General features: G+C 63.1%; 3 protein-coding genes across 3 annotated transcripts; 2 read left to right on the top strand and 1 right to left on the bottom strand.

Annotated features, from left to right (window-relative positions):
* Positions 1–508: 508 nt before the first annotated feature.
* EMIHUDRAFT_451393 (hypothetical protein) lies at positions 509–6735 on the bottom strand (the record flags this gene model as incomplete). Its single annotated transcript, XM_005769755.1, has 13 exons — positions 509–550; positions 625–1272; positions 1582–2481; positions 2626–3120; positions 3326–3406; positions 3485–3945; positions 4045–4387; positions 4535–4989; positions 5182–5269; positions 5625–5687; positions 5841–5969; positions 6048–6213; positions 6293–6735. 13 exons carry the CDS (start codon positions 6733–6735, stop codon positions 509–511), a joined length of 4314 nt encoding a protein of 1437 aa, XP_005769812.1.
* A 4532-nt stretch (positions 6736–11267) lies between these two features.
* Positions 11268–11790, top strand: EMIHUDRAFT_210056 (hypothetical protein; the record flags this gene model as incomplete). The annotated part of the gene is made up of 3 exons (XM_005769754.1): positions 11268–11411; positions 11480–11717; positions 11780–11790. The coding sequence occupies 3 exons, from the start codon at positions 11268–11270 to the stop codon at positions 11788–11790; spliced, it is 393 nt and encodes a 130-aa protein (XP_005769811.1).
* A 1177-nt stretch (positions 11791–12967) lies between these two features.
* Positions 12968–13533, top strand: EMIHUDRAFT_65955 (23 kDa subunit of NADH-ubiquinone oxidoreductase; the record flags this gene model as incomplete). The annotated part of the gene is made up of 2 exons (XM_005769753.1): positions 12968–13270; positions 13438–13533. Coding segments are annotated over 2 exons (399 nt in total), but the record flags the coding sequence as incomplete, so codon positions are not given.
* Between the last annotated feature and the right edge of the window lie 4590 nt (positions 13534–18123).

Raw genomic sequence — 18123 nt, 5'->3', positions numbered from 1 at the left:
AAAGAAAGAGAAAGAGGAAGAAAAAGGGGGAGGAAGGGGGGAGAGAGAAGAGAAGGAAGAGAGGAAAAGAAAGAAAGGAAAAAAAAGGAGGAAAAGAAAGAAGAGAGAAGAGAGGAGGAAAGAAAAAAAAAAAGAGATATGCCTCTGGTCTCTGGAAGGCACCGAGAGGGACAAAATGGCACAAAGACCAAAAATCGGCGCGGTGTGCCGCCATCTACTCGGCGGGGTCGCAGCTGCCTCTGGTCTCTGGAAGGCACCGAGAGGGACAAAATGGCACAAAGACCAAAAATCAAGGTTTTGTAACGCGACCGAGCTGTGCCACAGTGAAATGCTTACTTCTTCTCTACGTAATTGCGCGTGATCGGGTGAAACTAAAAAGCCGTAGCCACTGCTTCGTGCTTGTACCAGGTCCCAGCCTTCGAGTGTATCCTGGCTGTGGTCCCACATGAGGGTCGATGGTGGAGTGCCAACCCCACAAAGCACAATGCCTCAAAAAACCCAGCTCTCTCTAACTAAAATCAGCATTGGACAAGCGACTCGACAAGTACTTCTGCTGTACGAACCCTATAGGACCTGGTCAGCGGTGCTCCGCCTTCGAGACGACGACGCTGCCATTCCCGGCACCTCATCCGTGGTCGGTGCCCTGCCCACGTCCACCGCCAGCCCCTCCGGGTCGTCCCCCGGCACGTCCACCGCCAGCCCCTCCGGGTCGTCCCCCGGCACGTCCACCGCCAGCCCCTCCGGGTCGTCCCCCGGCACGTCCACCGCCAGCCCCTCCGGGTCCTCCTCCGCCACCGGCGAGAACGGCGGCGCCAACTCGGGCTCCGAGATGTCGCTCTCCGAGAACCTCGGGTCGCTCTTGCGGCGTAGGAAGGTGGAGCCGAGCCGTTGCGCGCCGCGCTGCAGCCCACCGCGCAATGCGGTGTTGGACTGCTGGTACGTCTCACGGTCGCCGATCGCCGAGAGCTGCTGCTCGACCTCGCCCAGCTTTTGGCGCAGCGCGTCGCGCATCGTCCGCACTTGCTCGACCGAGGGCACGGTTCCCTTGACGCGTCCCGACGCCTCGCGCAGCGGCTCGGCGAGGGAGGACAGCACCGAGCGCTCGCTCGACAGCGAGGAGCGACGCAATTCCTCGACGCTTCCTCCCGGCCCCTGCTGTATGGGCACGTTGGCGATCTGCAAGTACGACTTGAGCAGCCGCCGGTCGAGGCGCGCGTTGTTGCCATACATCTCGAGCAGGGCGCGCGTCAGCGGCGGCAAGTACATAGGCGCCTGCGCCGCGAGAATGGGCGGACAGCCCCTCGGAGAGGGCGGCGGCCTCGTGTAGGCCGCGCCGCCGCCGTTGTCCTCGCCGCCGCCCGAGCTTGGGGGAGGCGCGCCGGCAGCCGCGGCCGAGACGAGACCGGGGGTACGGGGGATCGTCCGTTTGTTCGCCGCGCCCCGTGGCGTCGCTGCTATCCCTCGATGCGCCGGCGGCGGCGGGCTGGCGGGGCGAGAGCCCGGGCTGGCGCCGACGCGCGAGCCGGTCGGCCAGATGCGAGCGTCCAAGTGCGTGCTGGACGGCTCAGCTGGGCGCAGCACATCGCGCTGCATGATGAAGCGGAACGCGTTGAGCGAGAAGGTGGAGAGGGCGGAGCGGCGCTTCTCGCCGAGCGCGGCGTCGCGCCGCCGCTTGCACCAGTGGAGGAGGAGGTAGACAACGACGCCGATGCCCCAGATGAAGGCGCCGCAGATGAGTATCACGTGCGCGCCCGATAGCTCGAGCGAGCACCCGGACACCACGGTGCAAAAGGCGCCCGACTGAGACGCGTTGGCGACGAGGCACTCGAGCGAGAGCACGGAACCCGAGTAGAGGTCAAAGTTCGCGTTGTTCCGGATGTGCTCCGCCCACTCCTCCTTGACCGCGATCCGCTCTGGGTCGAGCAAGTCGTTGAGGTCGCCGGTGCCGACGTCGGGCACGCAAGTGCCGCCGAGGAGATCGCTGCTGTTTGTGCTGTTGTCAAAGCTGAAACCGGCGGCGAAGGCGCGCTCGCAAGCGCCCTCGTCGGCGGCCTTTGATCCGACGCAAATGTCGTTGAAGAAGATGACAGCCATGACCGTGTGCGTGAGGACGGCCACGGGGAAGATGTACCGGATCACAACCTCCATCAGGCCGTCGTGCGTCACGGGCGGTGGCGTGAGGCGGCGGAGAAGCGTGTAGCGGTCCACCCAATGCGCGGAGAAGAGGAAGAGAAAGATAAGGCCGTAGAGGATCGGGATCGCGAACGCGAACATGAGTCCAACAAAAACGATCTTGTTCATCAGCTGGACGCGAAAGCCAAGGGTAAGGTCCGCATCGATGGTCCAGAGCTCGTCCATCTTGGCCTGCGTCTTTGCGCGGCGCGCGAGCACGTATCGGTTGAACAAGTCGGGCACCGGCCGCACGAGGTCGATGAAGAGGTTGATGGCGGTCGCGTCGCCGACGAGCGCGACGATGACGAACTGGGAATGGCGAGGGCGGGCGACAGCTTTGACTTCAAGCGGTGGGTGTGCGTGTGGCGAACCGGCGGCGGGGAGGGGCAGGCTCGGTGCGGGCTGCAGAGCACGTGTGACATGTGCGCAAAAATAGGAGGTCCCTCGCCGCACCTGACCGCCCGAGACGTACCAGCTCGCGCCGAAGCGGCCCATCGAGTCGTTGAACGCGAGCTCGTTCGCGTTTGTGTTGAGAAAGAGGTAGAGGAAGGAGGGGACGACGACGGAGAGGATCTGGAAGACGGTCATCTTGATCATCATCTCCTTTTCGCGCTCGCGGTGCGTGTACTGCACCTCGACGAGCTTCGCGAGGAAGAGCACGAGGATGAAGAAGATGAGGTGCCCACCAATGTTGACCACCAGCGCACCAAGCATCTGCGCGAGAAACTGCCCTGCGGGGAGAGGGTACGCCGCGTTTGGGTTGACCCCGGGCGCGAGGTAGTAATTGGAGACGAAGATGGTGAAGATGCCGACCGTCGCCAGGACGCACATGATGCCCGTCGAGAGGCACTGCCATTGCCGCTGCTGCCGCCGCGAGTACTGCAGGTTCTCCCATAAGACGTCGGACGGCTCGGGCGCGCGCTTAACGTGCAGCTTGGCGCCGAGGGCCTGCTGCACCTGCGGATGGAGCGGTACCGCGTGGCGCGGGTTCGGCGTGGGCGCGGCGATGGGCGTGGCGATGGGCGTAGCGATGGGCGTGGCCATGGGCGTTGCAGAGTGGTTGGAATGGGGAGGCGCGTGTGTGGCAAAAGCAAGGTGAGAGCGGAGGGAGAGAGAGCGCGTCTCAGAAATGTCCAGGAAACGTCTAGTGCACCCGGTGCTCGTCAGTGCCGCCCTTGCCGAGCCGCCGCACGAGCTCCGGCGTCACGCTCGCCTTGTTGAAGGTGACGAAGGCCTGCTCACAGCACGCTGCGGTGATGCGAGGCTGCCCGCAGCGGGAGGTTCAGCGAGCTCTGCTGGAGGTGACACGCACGTGGCCCGTGTGCTGGTACTTGCCGCGCATCAGCAGCCGCAGCCTCGCGCGGTGCCGCTCGAAGCGCTCAAGCGAGCGAACGGAGCGCACGCGCGCGCGCACGACCTCCTCCTTCTTCGCCAAGCGGGACATCTTCGTGAGCAAGTGCAACGCCGCCTCCGTGTGCCGGTCGCGCAGCTCCTGCGTGCGCTTCATCTCGAGGATAAGGCCGCGATTGTTGAGCGAGACCGACACGTGCACCACCTGACCGAAGCGCTCAAAGAAACCACGCACGTCGTCGCTGCCCCAGCCGTCGGGCAAATGCGACACCATCACGGTGAAATCGGCGGCGGTGAGCGTAGCCAGCGAGGTTGAGTTGCGGATGCGGGTGCGGATCTCGGACATCTTGCCGCGCAGCCAAAAGATGTAGACGACGAGCACCCCGCTGGTAATGAATTCGATGACGCCGTAGGAATGGCCGCCTATGGACAGGTTTCGCAGCGGAACATGCTGCAAGGCGCAGTGAGGCGCAGTGAGGTGGGGTGAGGTGGGGTGAGGTGTGGGGTGAGGTGATTGGCGACCTTTGGCGAGGACGCCCGTCGACTCGGTATTGCCGAGCGTGTGCACAACGGCGAGTGGATTGACGCCCGCCGCGGCGGAGTCGAGCTCAAGGAAAGCGAGGTTCTGCCCCTCCAGATTGATGATGAGGTTGGCGAGGTTGAAGGCGAAGAGGCAGAAGAAGAGGCGCGACGTGTAGAGCACAAAATGCATGTACTGTGAGACGTCGGTCCCGAACCGGTCGAAAGTCTCGAGAGGCGTGTAGAGCGGGTAGAGCTCGCCCGGCGCCTCGTCGCCCTCGTGCTGCCGCGCGAGCCGCTGCGACGCGTAGAGCCGCGCCTTCTTCATGTCCGGGCTCGGCGGCGCCTATAAAGGAAAGTTCCGAGAAGGTTCGGCGACGATTCCACCAGCCTTAGGCATGGACGGAATCCGTGAGCGACGGCGGTGGAGGTGTTGAGGTGAGGTGAGGTGAAGTTGATGAGACAATGGTCATGAGGCGTGAGGCGCCTTGACGTGCATGCCGTGCCCGATGCTGAGTGTGTGGGCGAGCGCCGAGCCCTCCATCTCCTTGTCCCTCAGCTTCCCCTCGATGTCGCCCGGCTCGCGGCGCGCGTGGTGGGAGGGGCGGGTGCGCGGCAAACACCAGCGGCGACAGAGGGGGAAGCGACCGCCCGCCTCCGGCTCGGGCGACGCGGGGCCGACGTCGACGTGGACAGCCTCTGCGTCGAGCGGCGCGGCCTTTGCGGCGGCGCGGCCTGGCGGGGTCGCGGCGCCCTCTTCGTAGGAGGGAGGGGCAAACCCGGGCTCGGGCGAGCCTTCGACGGTGAGCGGGCTCCGAAGGCGTCCGTCCCCTTCGGACCAGCGCCGCCGCGACGCCTCGCGCGACGCCGGCCGGGAGCTGCTGTCCCCTTCGGACCGGCGTCGCGCCGTGAACGGGGTTGTGTCCTGGATCAGCTCCGCAACGTCGCCTGGCAGGATCGTCACGTCAATCATATGTCTGGCAGTCAGGGAGGGAAGGGGGGGGGGGGGGGGGGGAAAGCAACGGGCGAGGGGGCGGGGGGGGAGCCCTCCCCAGTCTACCAAGTTTGTCGCGCCGAAGCGCCTCCGCCATCAGCGGCTGCTAAGTGCGGTCGGCTACTCTCGTCCAAATCTCGGCTCACCACTGATGTCGCTCATCAACGCCGCATTCATGATCGCCTCATCCTCCGAATTGAGCAGCTTGCGGCGCACGTACTGCCGCCAGCGAGCCTGCCACATCCGCGCCGCGTAGACCCGGCTCAGCTCCCGCCGGTGCCTAGAGGTACAGAGTGTGATGGTGCAGCGGGCTGGCGCTGAAATGCAACGCCCGGGAAATACAAAGGCTACCGAATACAGCCGCCACAACATGAGTGCGACATTCGCGACGCATCGAGCGCGAGTCGCAGCACAGGGGTGTGTTTCAGCATCTAGGGCGCCGGTGCTCGCGCTCCAAACGCGCGGGCGAGACCACAGGCCGCGTCTGAAGCCCCTGCAACTCGGCGAGGATCTGTGGGGCGGGCGACGGGGCGGTGAGGGCGGCGGCGATGAGGGCGGCGGCGCTGCGTTCCTGTCGATCCAATCTCACCTTTGCGTGCGCCCCAGAGGCGCCCGAGTAAGCGCGCAGCCGCTCCGTGGTTGGCGACACACCCTGCGAGCGCCTCGCGGCCGGCAGACTCGCGGTAGAGCTGTCCGCCCGTTCGTGGCCGAGGGTGAGCGGGGGCGGCGCGGCGGGCTGCCGCTGCGCGGCGGGCTCGTCGGACGACGCCGCGCCCTCGCAATAGTCCGAGGGCGACCCCTCCACCCTCCGCAGCGAGAACTCTCGGTCCAAGGCGCTGGGTTGAGGGCTCGCTCCGCTGCCGCCGCCGTCGCGAGGTGGCTGCCTCGTCTTGGTCGCGAATCGCCGCGCCGCCGCGACGCTTCCGGCGGGCCGCTGCGGCGGAGAGGGCGCCGCGTCCGACGACGGGGATGTGGCGAAGGCGGCGCCCGCGACAGGAGAGGGGGAGCGGACCACGATCGAGGGGCTGGCCGAAGCGGCTGGCGAGGTGGGAACGGAGCAGGAGGCGGCGCTGGCGCGGGTCGCTCCCCGGCGGCCCTTGCCTGGCGACCAGGGCGCGTACCCTGCGAGCATCGACGAGACCGAGTCGAGGAGGCCGGCCGACGTCTCGATCAGCGACCTACGGCATGCGAGAGGCGCGCGTCGGGGGAGGGCGGCGGCGGCGGCGGTGGCGGCGGCAGGCGTGCGAGGCGCGCCACGAGGAAGAGCGCTCCCTCTCCGCGGGCGATCCTGCCGCCTCGCCGCCGGCCGCCTCGCCGCCGGCAGCACCGGAGAGGTTGGAGGCGTCGCCGAGGCTCGGTGTGTCAGCGGGGCGGCCAGGCGTGGCCGACCGCTGCGGCGACGGCGGGGCCGACGAGGCGGGCGAGGGGATCGAGGCGAGCGACTGCGCGTCGTCCTCTCCGCTCTCTTCACCCGCCACTGCGCCGGCGGGTTGGCTGAGCGCCGGATTCGCTGCCGCAACCATGCGCTGCCGCTGCTCAAGAATGTCTGCGGGCGGCGGAGGGGCGTTCGGGGCGCCGACCGTGCTCGGCAACAGCAGCGAGCGGCCCTCCCGGGTCGCCGCCACGCGCCGCTCGCGCAGAGACGGCAGCTGCGAGCCGGGGACGTCTCCGCGCTCTGGCGCGCTCTGGCCGGCGTGCATTGTGTATCCTGGCCTCAACAAAGGCGGCGCTTGGCAGCGTGCAGGTTTCGGCGTCTGAGAAAAAATATCGGATTCGTGTCCCTGATTGTCCTTTCTCCCCTCGTTTGGCGTGCCCGTTTTATTTATTTATTAAAGTGGCCCGCGCCTTCGCGAATCCCGTCTTGCGGCTTTTGCCGGATGCCCACCGCTTGGCCTCATTGCGGGGGCGGCCACCGGGCCGTGCCGTGGCCGCCCCCGTAGCTCGCGAAGCTGCGAACCGGGCTGCGTCCACTGCGCCGCGACCGTCGGCCCCCGGACTCGGTTCTTCGCGGCCTGCGCCGGAGAGTTGGCGGTCGTGCGCTGGGTGGTGATCGTCATCTGTCTGCTCTGCTGTGCTTCTCGCTCGTGCGTCCTTGGACTTGTGCTGACCTCCTTTCACCTCCTGCTCTCCTATGCCACGTGGCTGTGTGTGTTTGGGTTTCTATGTTTGCGATTTGGATTTTGGATTTTCCACTGCACTTTGTTTATTTATTTATTTACAAGATCCTGCTCGTGCAGGTGGGGACCCTGTCCTTCTCCCACCCCTCGTTTGGCGTGTCGGGTTTATTTATTTATTCTTCAGCTCCCCGTAGCATCGACGCGGGAGGCTCTCTCGGCTAGCTACGTAAGGGACCGGCCCGAGCTTCGGCTGAGGGCTGACAAGCTGCCGGGCCCAAATCACTGTGAGAGTCGTGATATCTTGTTGGTTTTCAAATCTCTCTCTCTGAGATGAGACCGCCAGTGCCACTGCGAAGAGAGTTTGTGTTGTTGTTGTTGCTGCGCAGTGCGTAGGGTGCCCACAGGGCCCAAAAAAGAAAGGGAAAATGGGCGAACCCCGATCGCAGCACGTCGTGTTGTAGAGTCGAGAAATTGAGATTGTGACTAGGAGGGAGGGACGCTGGGTATTCATCTCAAAGGAGAAAGGTTTACCCTTGGAATGGCCGGGACCAGCCTTGAAAGTACGAGATCGCGCGCGCTTCTCGACCAAGTGGGTGAGGGTGGCCTGCCGTGTCACAGGAAGGAAACTGAGAGTACCACCACCATCAGCATCACTTTAATCACTTTAGGAATTCCCTCACAACAATCAACATGGAATTCCTAGTACAAATGCCAAATTCCAAATCGCAAACATAGCAATCCAAACACAGGCAGCGACGTGGCATACGAGCTCGTATGTAGAAGGAGGCGGGCACAACTTCCGAGGACGCACGCGAGCGAGAACCAGCAGACAGAGCCATGACTGCGAATAAATAAAACAGACAACCCAAGGGAGGGACGGGAGGACGGCACGCCGCCACCACACAGGGATTTTAAGGAGAGGAGTGTGGTGCTAGCCGCCTCCCACCCTTGGGCGTGTGCCTCTTTCTATCTCTAGAGCTGTCAAACGTTAACTTTCTTCCCAGCCCAAGCTGTTACTGTTTGTTACTGATGTTACTGTTGTTCAGCGGTCAGCAAGCAGAAAAGGCCAAAAAAACTGGGTAAACCCCGAAATTTCCCGGATTTCCCCAGGTATCCCTGCGACATCATCCGGTGATTTCTTTTTTGTTTCCAGAAGAGGGGAGTATCTAAACGGGGTTTTTGCAGAATTTCAGATACGAGAGAGAGAGATTTGTAGCAAATAAATAAATAGATAAATAAAAACGGACACCTCTCTACTGTGAGGTGGGTAAAAAGAACAGATCCCCGCCCGTGCGATCTTTGTGCAGGGTTCTTTGTGGGTGTGGTCCATCTCGCCTCATCTCGCCTCATCTCGCCCCCCACCTCGCCTCACCTCGCCTCATCTCGCCTCATCTCGCCCCATTTTTTTCTTTTCTAGACCACTCCGAGACACCGACCCGCCCAAGACCGACCCGAGACCCGAGATCGACCCGAGATCGACCCGAGATCGACCCGAGATCGACCCGAGATCGACCCGAGATCGACCCGAGATCGACCCGAGATCGACCCGAGATCGGCACGAGCGATCAACCCAACAATGCCCCAAAGCCCCCTCTCTGGGGGACCCCCCCTCACCCCGAGTGTCCGTGTCCTTCGCGAGTCACCGATGGGGAGCGGGGGGGGGTGCGAGATGCACAGGGGAGGCTGGGGAGGGGGGGGTCCACTCTGAAGACTGCCGACCGCGGAGGGGTTTTGTCCCACAGGGTTTTACCCTCCGCGTGAGGATCGGCGCGGCGAGGGGGTAGGTTCGAATTCGCCGCGCAACATTTCACCCCCACAGGACCCCGCCCACCCCCCCTCATGGTCCCACCTAGTACCCCAATGAGCCTTCGCACCCCCTCCTTGCGCAGTGTCCCCCACTATGTGTCGCCGTTATCGGGGCATGCTATCCTGTGTAGTCAGGGCAAGTGGGGGCGAGGCGCACTCCCATCTCTCCTGTGTACGGATGGTGACTGTCCCTAGTCTCGGAGGGGGGCTTGAAGCTAAGAATATTTTATTTTGTGGGTGTGGTCGGCGACTAGCCGCGGTCGTCCTCCCGACGGGGGGGACTAGCACTAGCCGTCTTCCACATGGTCCCTCGGGTTCCTGCTACTCTTAATCTCTTCGTACACCCCCTGCTGATCTCCGCGACGTCCTGCTCCCTCCCTCGTCTCGCCCTGCGCGTCTGCTCTGCCTCCCCGTCGTCTGCCCTGCGTCGTCTGGCGACGGGACCTCCATAGTCGGTCGAGGTCGCCGCCCTCCTCGTGCCTCTTCCCAACATTCCCTCGGCGGCCGACGCCGTCTGCTCCGACTCCCCCGTCCCCGGGTCTGCCCTGCTCTCGCCAGCGCTATTTTCTGTTTCGTCATCACCGGTGTCTCTCCTCTTCTTTCTCCCCTTCTTGTATGCTTTGTACATCGCGTCGATTCCTTTTCGCGTGAGCACCGCCCAGCAGCCTGAACCGCTCCCTAAGTCGAAGGAGCATCATCAGTCTCACCCACTTCGCTCGCTGCCCACTGTCTCCGCTTAAAAATAAAAATACCAACGTTTGTTTTTCAGAAGAGTGCCGGCCAAGCAAAAAGAATTTTACGACAAAAGGCGGTCGCACGACACGATTCACGCGACAGGCAAGGCGCGGGCGACGGCTTCCTCAGAAGCCGTCGCCCCCATCACCCACAGGAAGGAGCAGGTTGGCCTGTATAAGCTTTTCCGGCAAACAAAACAGAGGCGAGAGGGTCCCCAGCACTTTGGTCTTTGCGTTTCCGGTCAGGGGAAACAGAGGGTGTTTGGTGCTCCATTCTGGAAACTCGCGAGTTTCCCTGAGTCTGAGAGCTGGTCTGGGGCGGTCGAAAGAGGGTAATTTCCCCAGGAGCCAGGTATACCCGGGTTCTCCGCAAAATTCCCGATATTTTGCCGATTTGGCCTATGAATTTGGCTGATTTTGGGCCCAACCAGCCTCAGCCTCAGACTCGGCTCAGAGCCCAAAATTTGACGGATTTCCACGGAGTTTTCCCGGGAAAATGGAAAGAAAGAAAGAAAGAAAACAGACACGCCAAACGAGGGATGGGACGAGGACAGGGTCCCCACCTGCACGAGCAGGATTTTCGGGAAAATAGAGAGGACAAGAGAGGGTGCTGTAGAGAAAAAAGGAAAGGAAACGAGAAGAGGTGCGAGGGGAAAAGCTCATACAGCCTAGGTGCTAGGAGCAGGCAGTCTGCACACTCAGGCAGTCACACGACTCCCACCCCACCCCACCCCCAACATCCCCACCCCACAAACCCCGACCCGAGCAACCCCGCCCCACCCCAACCCGACCCTATCCACCCCGCCCCCCCAGAAAGCAAAGAAGAATTTTACAAGCAAACCCAAAAGAATTTTACAACAAAGCTCCCTCGCACGACACTGGCACGGGACTCGCGCACTGGCACTAACACAGAAAGAATTTTACAACAAAACTCCCTCGCGCGACACTGGGCACGGGACTGGGCGCGCACTGGCACTAAGACAGGTACACCACGGGAGCCGCCTAAGCGACTCCTGCGAGGACGGCGAGGCACTTAGCTCCGTGCACCCGACCGCCCTCGCCGCAGGCAAGCTCATTCATTCACAATCTGCTCTGCGATGGCCGTGTGAAGAACGACTGAGATACGCTGCTTCTGCAGCCCTACCTAGCCAGTTCTTGGTGGTCCAAGTCACCTCGTCGAGGTACTGGGCCCGCGTCAGCTTGTTCTGCAGCCGACGTTCGCCGCCTTCCAGAGGATCTCGCCGACCCCCTTCCCGAACCCACGAACGACTCGAACAGCAGCAGCAGCACCGTCGACGTCCTTGTCCTCCCTGGCGTAGCGATACTCGCCGCCATAGAACGGTAGTGATCGGCGCCCACCTAACACGGAAGAATTCCCCCTCTCTCTCTCTCTCCTCCTCCTCCTCCTTCTTAATAAATAAATAAATAAACAAAGTGCAGTGGAAAATCCAAAATCCAAATCGCAAACATAGAAACCCAAACACACACAGCCACGTGGCATAGGAGAGCAGGAGGTGAAAGGAGGTCAGCACAAGTCCAAGGACGCACGAGCGAGAAGCACAGCAGAGCAGACAGATGACGATCACCACCCAGCGCACGACCGCCAACTCTCCGGCGCAGGCCGCGAAGAACCGAGTCCGGGGGCCGACGGTCGCGGCGCAGTGGACGCAGCCCGGTTCGCAGCTTCGCGAGCTACGGGGGCGGCCACGGCACGGCCCGGTGGCCGCCCCCGCAATGAGGCCAAGCGGTGGGCATCCGGCAAAAGCCGCAAGACGGGATTCGCGAAGGCGCGGGCCACTTTCCGCGGCGGAGGCCGCGGTAGCGCGGCGGCTGCGGAGAGGCACGACAGCATGATGACAAAAGCACGCTGGCGGGGCACCGAGGCAATCGCAAGGGAGACCCCAGCGGGCTCTTTGTCGGTCGCATCGATGCCGCAACGCAAGGACTACACAAACGACGCCGAGCACCACGGCAAGTTCCAGGTGTGGCTCCAGGCAGGCAGCTTCGAAGGCAAGGCGCGTGATGGTGCGGCGGTGCGGGCAGAGCACGCCGCTCCCTTAGGCTCACCCGTGTGGTTGTCTTTATAGGAGCGGAATAAATAAAACGGTCAAACAAACTCTGAGACGATGGGATTTAGGGCGACATATGTGTATAATAAATAGAGCAGTCATCTCCCGATCTCCCGTAGAGATGGGCAACGCACGAACACAGAGGTACAGTGCGCACCCCGCCCCGCTCACAGGGCGTGCATCACTCCTCCCTCTTCTTCTTTCTTTTCTTCTTGTTCTCTTTCTTAAATCCAGAAAAAAAGAATTTACCTCTGCGTCAGAATTTGCTTCGCCACATCGGTGCTCTCCCCTCTCACATCCCTGCCGGGCGCGCCTACTCGGGTTCCCCGGACGCCCCGCACACCCCCGCCCCTTCGCCCCGCCTCCGCCCCGCCCACTCCTCCCTCCGGGCCTGCGCGCGTCCAATATTCCGCCGCACGCGGACGCAACCCCCGCCTGCGTCCCCGTCGCTCCCCGCCCGCACGAGTCTCTCGCGCCCGCAGCCGCCCCGCCGCCGCCCCGCCCACCGGCCCGCCGCTCCCCTCCATCTCTCCGCCGCCTCGCCGCCGAAGAGACACCGCCCCGCTCACCCCACTTCCCATCCGCTGTCGCTCACCCGCCCGCCCCTCCCGACCGTCCACAGACGCGCAGTTGGCAAATGTCGGCTGCGCGAAGCTACCGGCGCGCCCACCAGCTGGCTCGGCCGGCGGCGCTCTGCGCCTTGAAGTCCGCGCCTCGCCTGCCGGCCAGCTCTCCGGTGCAGAGGTCGGCGTCGGCCGCTCGCGCACTCTGCGTGCAGGCCCCCGGCGGCGGCAGCTCCCGGGAGAAGAACATGTGGGACGGAGGTGGCGAGGCCACTGGGGTGACGCCGTCTTCGCCCAACTATGGCGGCCCCTCTGCCGCCGCGGAGCGCTTCGCCGTCGAGTCGACCGCCACCGCCACCGCACTGCAGAGCGACAAGCCGCCGCCCTCGCTGAGCATTGACCTCCCAGAGAACTGGTGGCACGGCTCGGCGGACGCGCCGCCGCCGGAGCACTCCGACATGGGGACGGCGAGCCTCAACTCGGTGCTGACCGGCTCCGTGCAGTCGCTGTGGATCACCGAGCTCTGCCGGACGATGTCGCTGACCTTTGCGATGTTTTGGAAGGAGAAGGCGCGCGCGCCGCGGAGCAGGAGGGCGCGCCCTCGCCGCAGCGACTCTGGACAGCGATCGCCGCGAGACCGTAGGTGACCATCAACTACCCCATGGAGAAGGGCGCGCTCTCGCCGCGCTTCCGCGGGGAGCACGCGCTGCGCCGCTACGCGACCGGCGACGAGCGCTGCATCGCCTGTAAGCTGTGCGAGGCTATTTGCCCTGCGCAAGCCATCACGATCGAGGCCGAGGTGCGGGCCGACGGTGCGCGCCGCACGACGCGGTACGACATCGACATGACCAAGTGCATCTACTGCGGCTTCTGCCAAGAGGCGCGCCGCCCGTCTCAAGATGGGGGAGAGGGGGGGGGGGGGGGCAGCCGTTTTCATGTCCGGCGCGTGGAGGCGTCCACCATGCCCTGCCTTATACCCTAGGCGTGCCCCGTCGACGCCATCGTCGAGGGGCCAAACTTTGAGTACGCGACCGAGACGCACGAGGACAGCCAACGCACGACAAGCCCGATCTCTCGGCTGCATCTCGGGTATACCTCGTCCCTCGGCTGTAGGAGCTGCTTTACGACAAGCAGAAGCTGCTCGAGAATGGCAACAAGTGGGAGACGGCCATCGCGGCAAACATCGCGTCTGAGCACGTCTATCGGTAAGGGGCGAGGGGGGGGGGGGGGGGGTCCCGTTCGGTTGGTTGGGCGGCTCGAGAGCGCGCCTGCCCCTCCAGGGGTCGCCCCCCCCCCTCCCCTGTCTTTTTCCATATTCCAAGCCCGTTGCACGTCGTCCGCAGGCTAGTGTGACGTCCCAGCGAACCGCCATTGGAACCGCGTTTGGGCCACACGTGCACGTGACACTTGGGTTCTAGCAAAATGTTCCGCGCTCACGTTTTTTAGGATTTAGCGCTCACACGCTCGCTCGGTCACACGCTCTCGGCTAGGGCGGGGACCTGTTCCTTTTTACCCATCTCCTAGTAGAGGTGTCCGTTTTATTTATTTATTTACGCTCTCGGCTCTGCAGCTCTGCACCGCCACCAGACCGCGCACCGGCGGCGGCCGGCGCGATGCACGGTCCAGCTCCACACGGACGATAGAAAAATGTGAATCCATTTAATGTGTGAAATGTGTTTAAAATATTCTTGAAAGTCTAGGAGAATCCGGAGAAATCAGTAACCAGCCTCCGGCGGGGCCCCCCGCTACCATCCAAACCAGAGTACCGGTCTACAATCATAGATAGAGAGGCTCAAGTGTAACATAAGTGTCCACACACATACGACATACACATACACAAAGCAACTCTCACGACACACGGGCACCGGGTGGAGCGGCGGCGGCGGCGGCAGCAGCACGCGCGGGCGGACGGATTCGGACGGGGCGGAGCAGCGACCGCCTGGGCGGCCGCTGCTCTGTCTGCGCAGCGCTGTCAGGTGCACAGGGAAGCGTGGCGGCGCGGGGACGCGCGGCGGCGGTGGCGAGCAGGCGAGCGGCCCGTGCGCGGCGAGGCGGACAGGTGATCGGCAGGCGGGTGATGGGCCGGAGAGTGACCGCGCCCAGCGATCGGAGGCGAGCCGATCGTCGCTTGGCCGCAGCTGACCTCGAAGGCGTGCGGAGCGCGACTGTCTGTGTCGGGGGGCGGCCGTCATGTGGCGAGGAGGGAGGACGACAAGTGCGCGTCGTACGGGTCGCTCTTCATCGCCAGTCGAGCGGCACTCAAGTCGAGACCGAAGGAAAGCATTAGGCCCCTCGGGCGCGGTATAGGGAACTGGCCGTACCGCGTACCGCTTCACACCGAGGGCGCCGTACCGATACCGCTAGGCTCTCCGGCGCCCCGTACCGCTACCCTGTAGCGAGAAAACAGTTCGCCGTACCGTCAGTCGCGACGGGAGGCGTTGTCGCCCCGAGATCCGCCTCGCAAAGTGCGTGCGGCGGCGCGTGTGGCATCAGCGTCGCCGAGAGCGCCGTGGAGGCCGTGAGCGAACGAGATGGGAATCGCCGAGTATTGTCACTCGCTTTTTCTCGTGCCTCTTTCTCTTTTACCTTCTTACAGCTTCCCTCCGTTTTAACTTGTATGTCTTTCCCGCGATTTAACTCACGTAATTTTTCTTTCTTTTTTCAGGTTTGGGGCAAGTGGAAGCTGGCTGCTCCCACTTCAGTCACTTCCAAGAAACTGTCAAAGAAACATGGAGAGAGTAAAAGTACGTAGGAAAACTTCGGCTGCCGCTCGCCTGGCAAAGCAGGACGGAAGGGATGCGCGGCAAATGAATGGTGGGTCATATGTGCACATACAGGCGCATTTTAGATGCTGAACCGCTTCGTGCACCCTAGTAAGTCTTTGAACATGCAACTTTGTCGCCGACGATCACCTTCCACTCGAACGCTGCTGCTCAATCGGCTGCTCACGAGCGCCGGAGAGCAGCGACAACTGCCCCTTTGGCGTCGAGTGCTGTGCCCTAAGGTGGGTGCGCAAGCTTCTGGGTGGGTCTGGAGAGGGGCCATTTTCATGTGCTTGCTCGTACATAGGCTACGCTGGAGTGCCGCAACGCCAAGCGGTCGACGGCACGCTCTCCGTCGACAATGCCTCCTTTGCCCCTCCTTGCGATAGGCAGCGGCTCGTCGCAAAGATGCTCCTCTCCCATGACATGCGGTACACCGCCACAGGCATCACTGAGCGCGACGACCGCTGCGGCACGCGACCGTCTGGCGAGCTGCGCTCGCCCACGCCGGCTGTGCACATGCACATGCACATGCACATGTACATGTTGTTGTGCATGTGTCGATATTTCGCGCATAAGCTTGCTCATGCACACTACTAGCACTCAAGCGGTCGCGCTGGACGTTGTGGGACGCCCGGCGTTGGCCGCGCTCACCATGGCTGTCGAAGCTGCGGCTGCGCCGGTCGCGGCTGCGGCTGCGACTGCGAGACGAGCCGCCGGCCCCCGACGAAGAGTCGCCACCACTCTGTTGCATCCGCGCCGGCTGATAGGGAGATGGCTAGACGCGAGCGGAGCGAGCGAAGCGCTCTGCGGGACGACGAGCCCGGCGGGCGAAAGAGAATGTGTCGCCGCAGCCAGTACTCCAGAGTACCGCCACCGGCGATCCCGGACGGACCGCGTACCGCGTACCGCTTCACACCTGCGGGGCCGTACCGATACCGCTTACCGGGCCCGAGGGGCCGAAAGCATGACGGGTTTGAGCCAGGCCCTTGGAACGCCCGTGAAATCTGCTTTGGCGCCAAAGCTTGTGACGAGGTTTGCCACGAAAAGCGTCCCCAGTGGAAAATGGGGGCTAACTGGGCGGCCAAATTCACACCTCGCGGGACTACTTATGTTTTCGTAAACGTAGTCGTGGCCCCCCGCTACGTCGCACGAGTGCAACCGGGTAGCGGGGGGCTAAAATGTAGGTTAAATGGCGGGCTCGCGCTCTCTCACCTCTCCCTGCACTCTCTGGGGGCGGGCGGGCGGGCGGGCGGGCGGGCGGGGGCGCGGCGGGGGGAGGTGCAGCACCAGGACGCAGGACCGCAGGAGCGCAGAGTCACCGACGAGGCGGTCCGCCTGCCTCCTCGTGTCCCCCGCACCTCGCGCTCTTTTCCGGCTCCTATACACAGGACTGTTTGTTTTTGTACATTCTGCATCCATAAACTCGGAGCACTTTGTCTTTGACACCTCACTGAAGCGACAAAAACCTCTGAAGCGACGCCTGAATCCTCATATTCTGCCAAAGGGGGCGTGGAACGAGAGTACACTCCTCCCTGCAGCTCACACAGCCGATATGTGCACAAACCACGCCGGAGCGATTTCCGCGAAAAATTAAGAAACGACGCCGAGCCGCAGGCGCAGCCCCGAGAAAAGTGGGCAGGCACGAGTGTGAACGGGAGCCCCGGCTCAAATTTTCTCTTCGCTGGCTCGCTGGCTGCGGCGCGCGCACTTGTCATTTACATTTCCAACCGTCTGCGGTGTTGTGAGCGGTGTGGATGGACGTGTGCGTCTTCCCTTCATCTCCCGTGTCCGGTGGCACTCTGGCAGACTGGCGGCCGCATCGGATCGGTCCGCAGCGTGAGCAGGCGGACATCGCTTCTACCCCCCCCCCCCCTAGCATGTGGTAAAGCCTCGTGGGGGTCCATACTGTGTTCTTGCAGCCATCTCAAGCAGCGAGAAGGGGATCGGAGAAGTTGCGCATGTCGTTCTTCTGCCGTGCATGCCAAGAGCGTTAATAAATTCCACAGACTTGAGCGGCCGTGGGTTGCAGGCACACTGTGGTCGTTCGCAGGGCCAACAATTAGCGATAGCGCAATATTGCCAGGATCTAGGCCAGGATCTTCAGCCGTGGGGTCGCTGTGGGTCGATCGGGCGTCACTGCGATGCTTGGCTTGCCTGCCTTCTCTGATTGGCATGCGAGGACGATGTGCTGTCGTCGAGGAGCAGGATTGCTGGTTGCTCGTCGTCACTCGATGCGTGGCTGGACGTGTAGCCCTGACCCGGCAAGCTGTCGTTGTCGGACTCTTGCCGGGGCGCCTCGACAGGAGGACTGACGAGCCCAGCTATCATGTTTTGCGGCGCTTCAGACGTGAATCTCGTCGAAAGCCAGGCGGCATCGCCGCCAACCAAGAAGTAAAATAACTTTACTTCCAAAACCCGGACGTTCCCACTTGAGCACTTGAGCACTGGATAGGGTCGGTTCCGCATGGTACGGGACCCCTCGATCGTCTCGCCCTCCCTCACTGGTGTGTTCATTGGGGGGGGTCATAACAAACACGGTACAGTTCCCAGGGTGATGGAAGGTTCGACGCACCCCCGGACTGGGCAGAGAGATCCCAGGGTAAAGACGCTGGGCACTCCACCCCGCCCCCACTTGCCCTGACGACTGCACAGGATTGCGTGCCCCGACGAACGGCGACACATAGCGGGGGCACTGCGCCGGGGGGTATGCTAGGCCCTAGGGTGCCCACAGGACCCAAAAGAAAATAGCTTTCCGGCTCAAAAAGGGACGCACGAGGCAAATCTGATGTTGGAGTGTTCCAATAGGAGCGAGGCCTCTTCCGTTGGGGGACCGAGTTCATAGGAAACGAGGGTTTCCCATTGTGTCCCGCTCCAGCGCGAGCGTGACACTGCACTTGGCGCCGAGCGCCCGCGGCTCAGACCTTGTGCAGGCCACCCCTCGGTGACCACGCCGGTCCGGACCGATGGCGCTCGGTGTGGAGCAAGCAAGACCCCCCCCCCCCCCATCGGCGCGCGCTCGCCATTCCAACGGCCG

Source organism: Emiliania huxleyi, assembly GCF_000372725.1.
Source record: "Emiliania huxleyi CCMP1516 unplaced genomic scaffold EMIHUscaffold_41, whole genome shotgun sequence".
In the NCBI taxonomy this organism is placed as follows: Eukaryota; Haptophyta; order Isochrysidales; family Noelaerhabdaceae; genus Emiliania; species Emiliania huxleyi.
The sequence above is the reverse complement of the archived record's forward strand: the minus strand, read 5'-3'. Positions and strand labels throughout refer to the sequence as shown.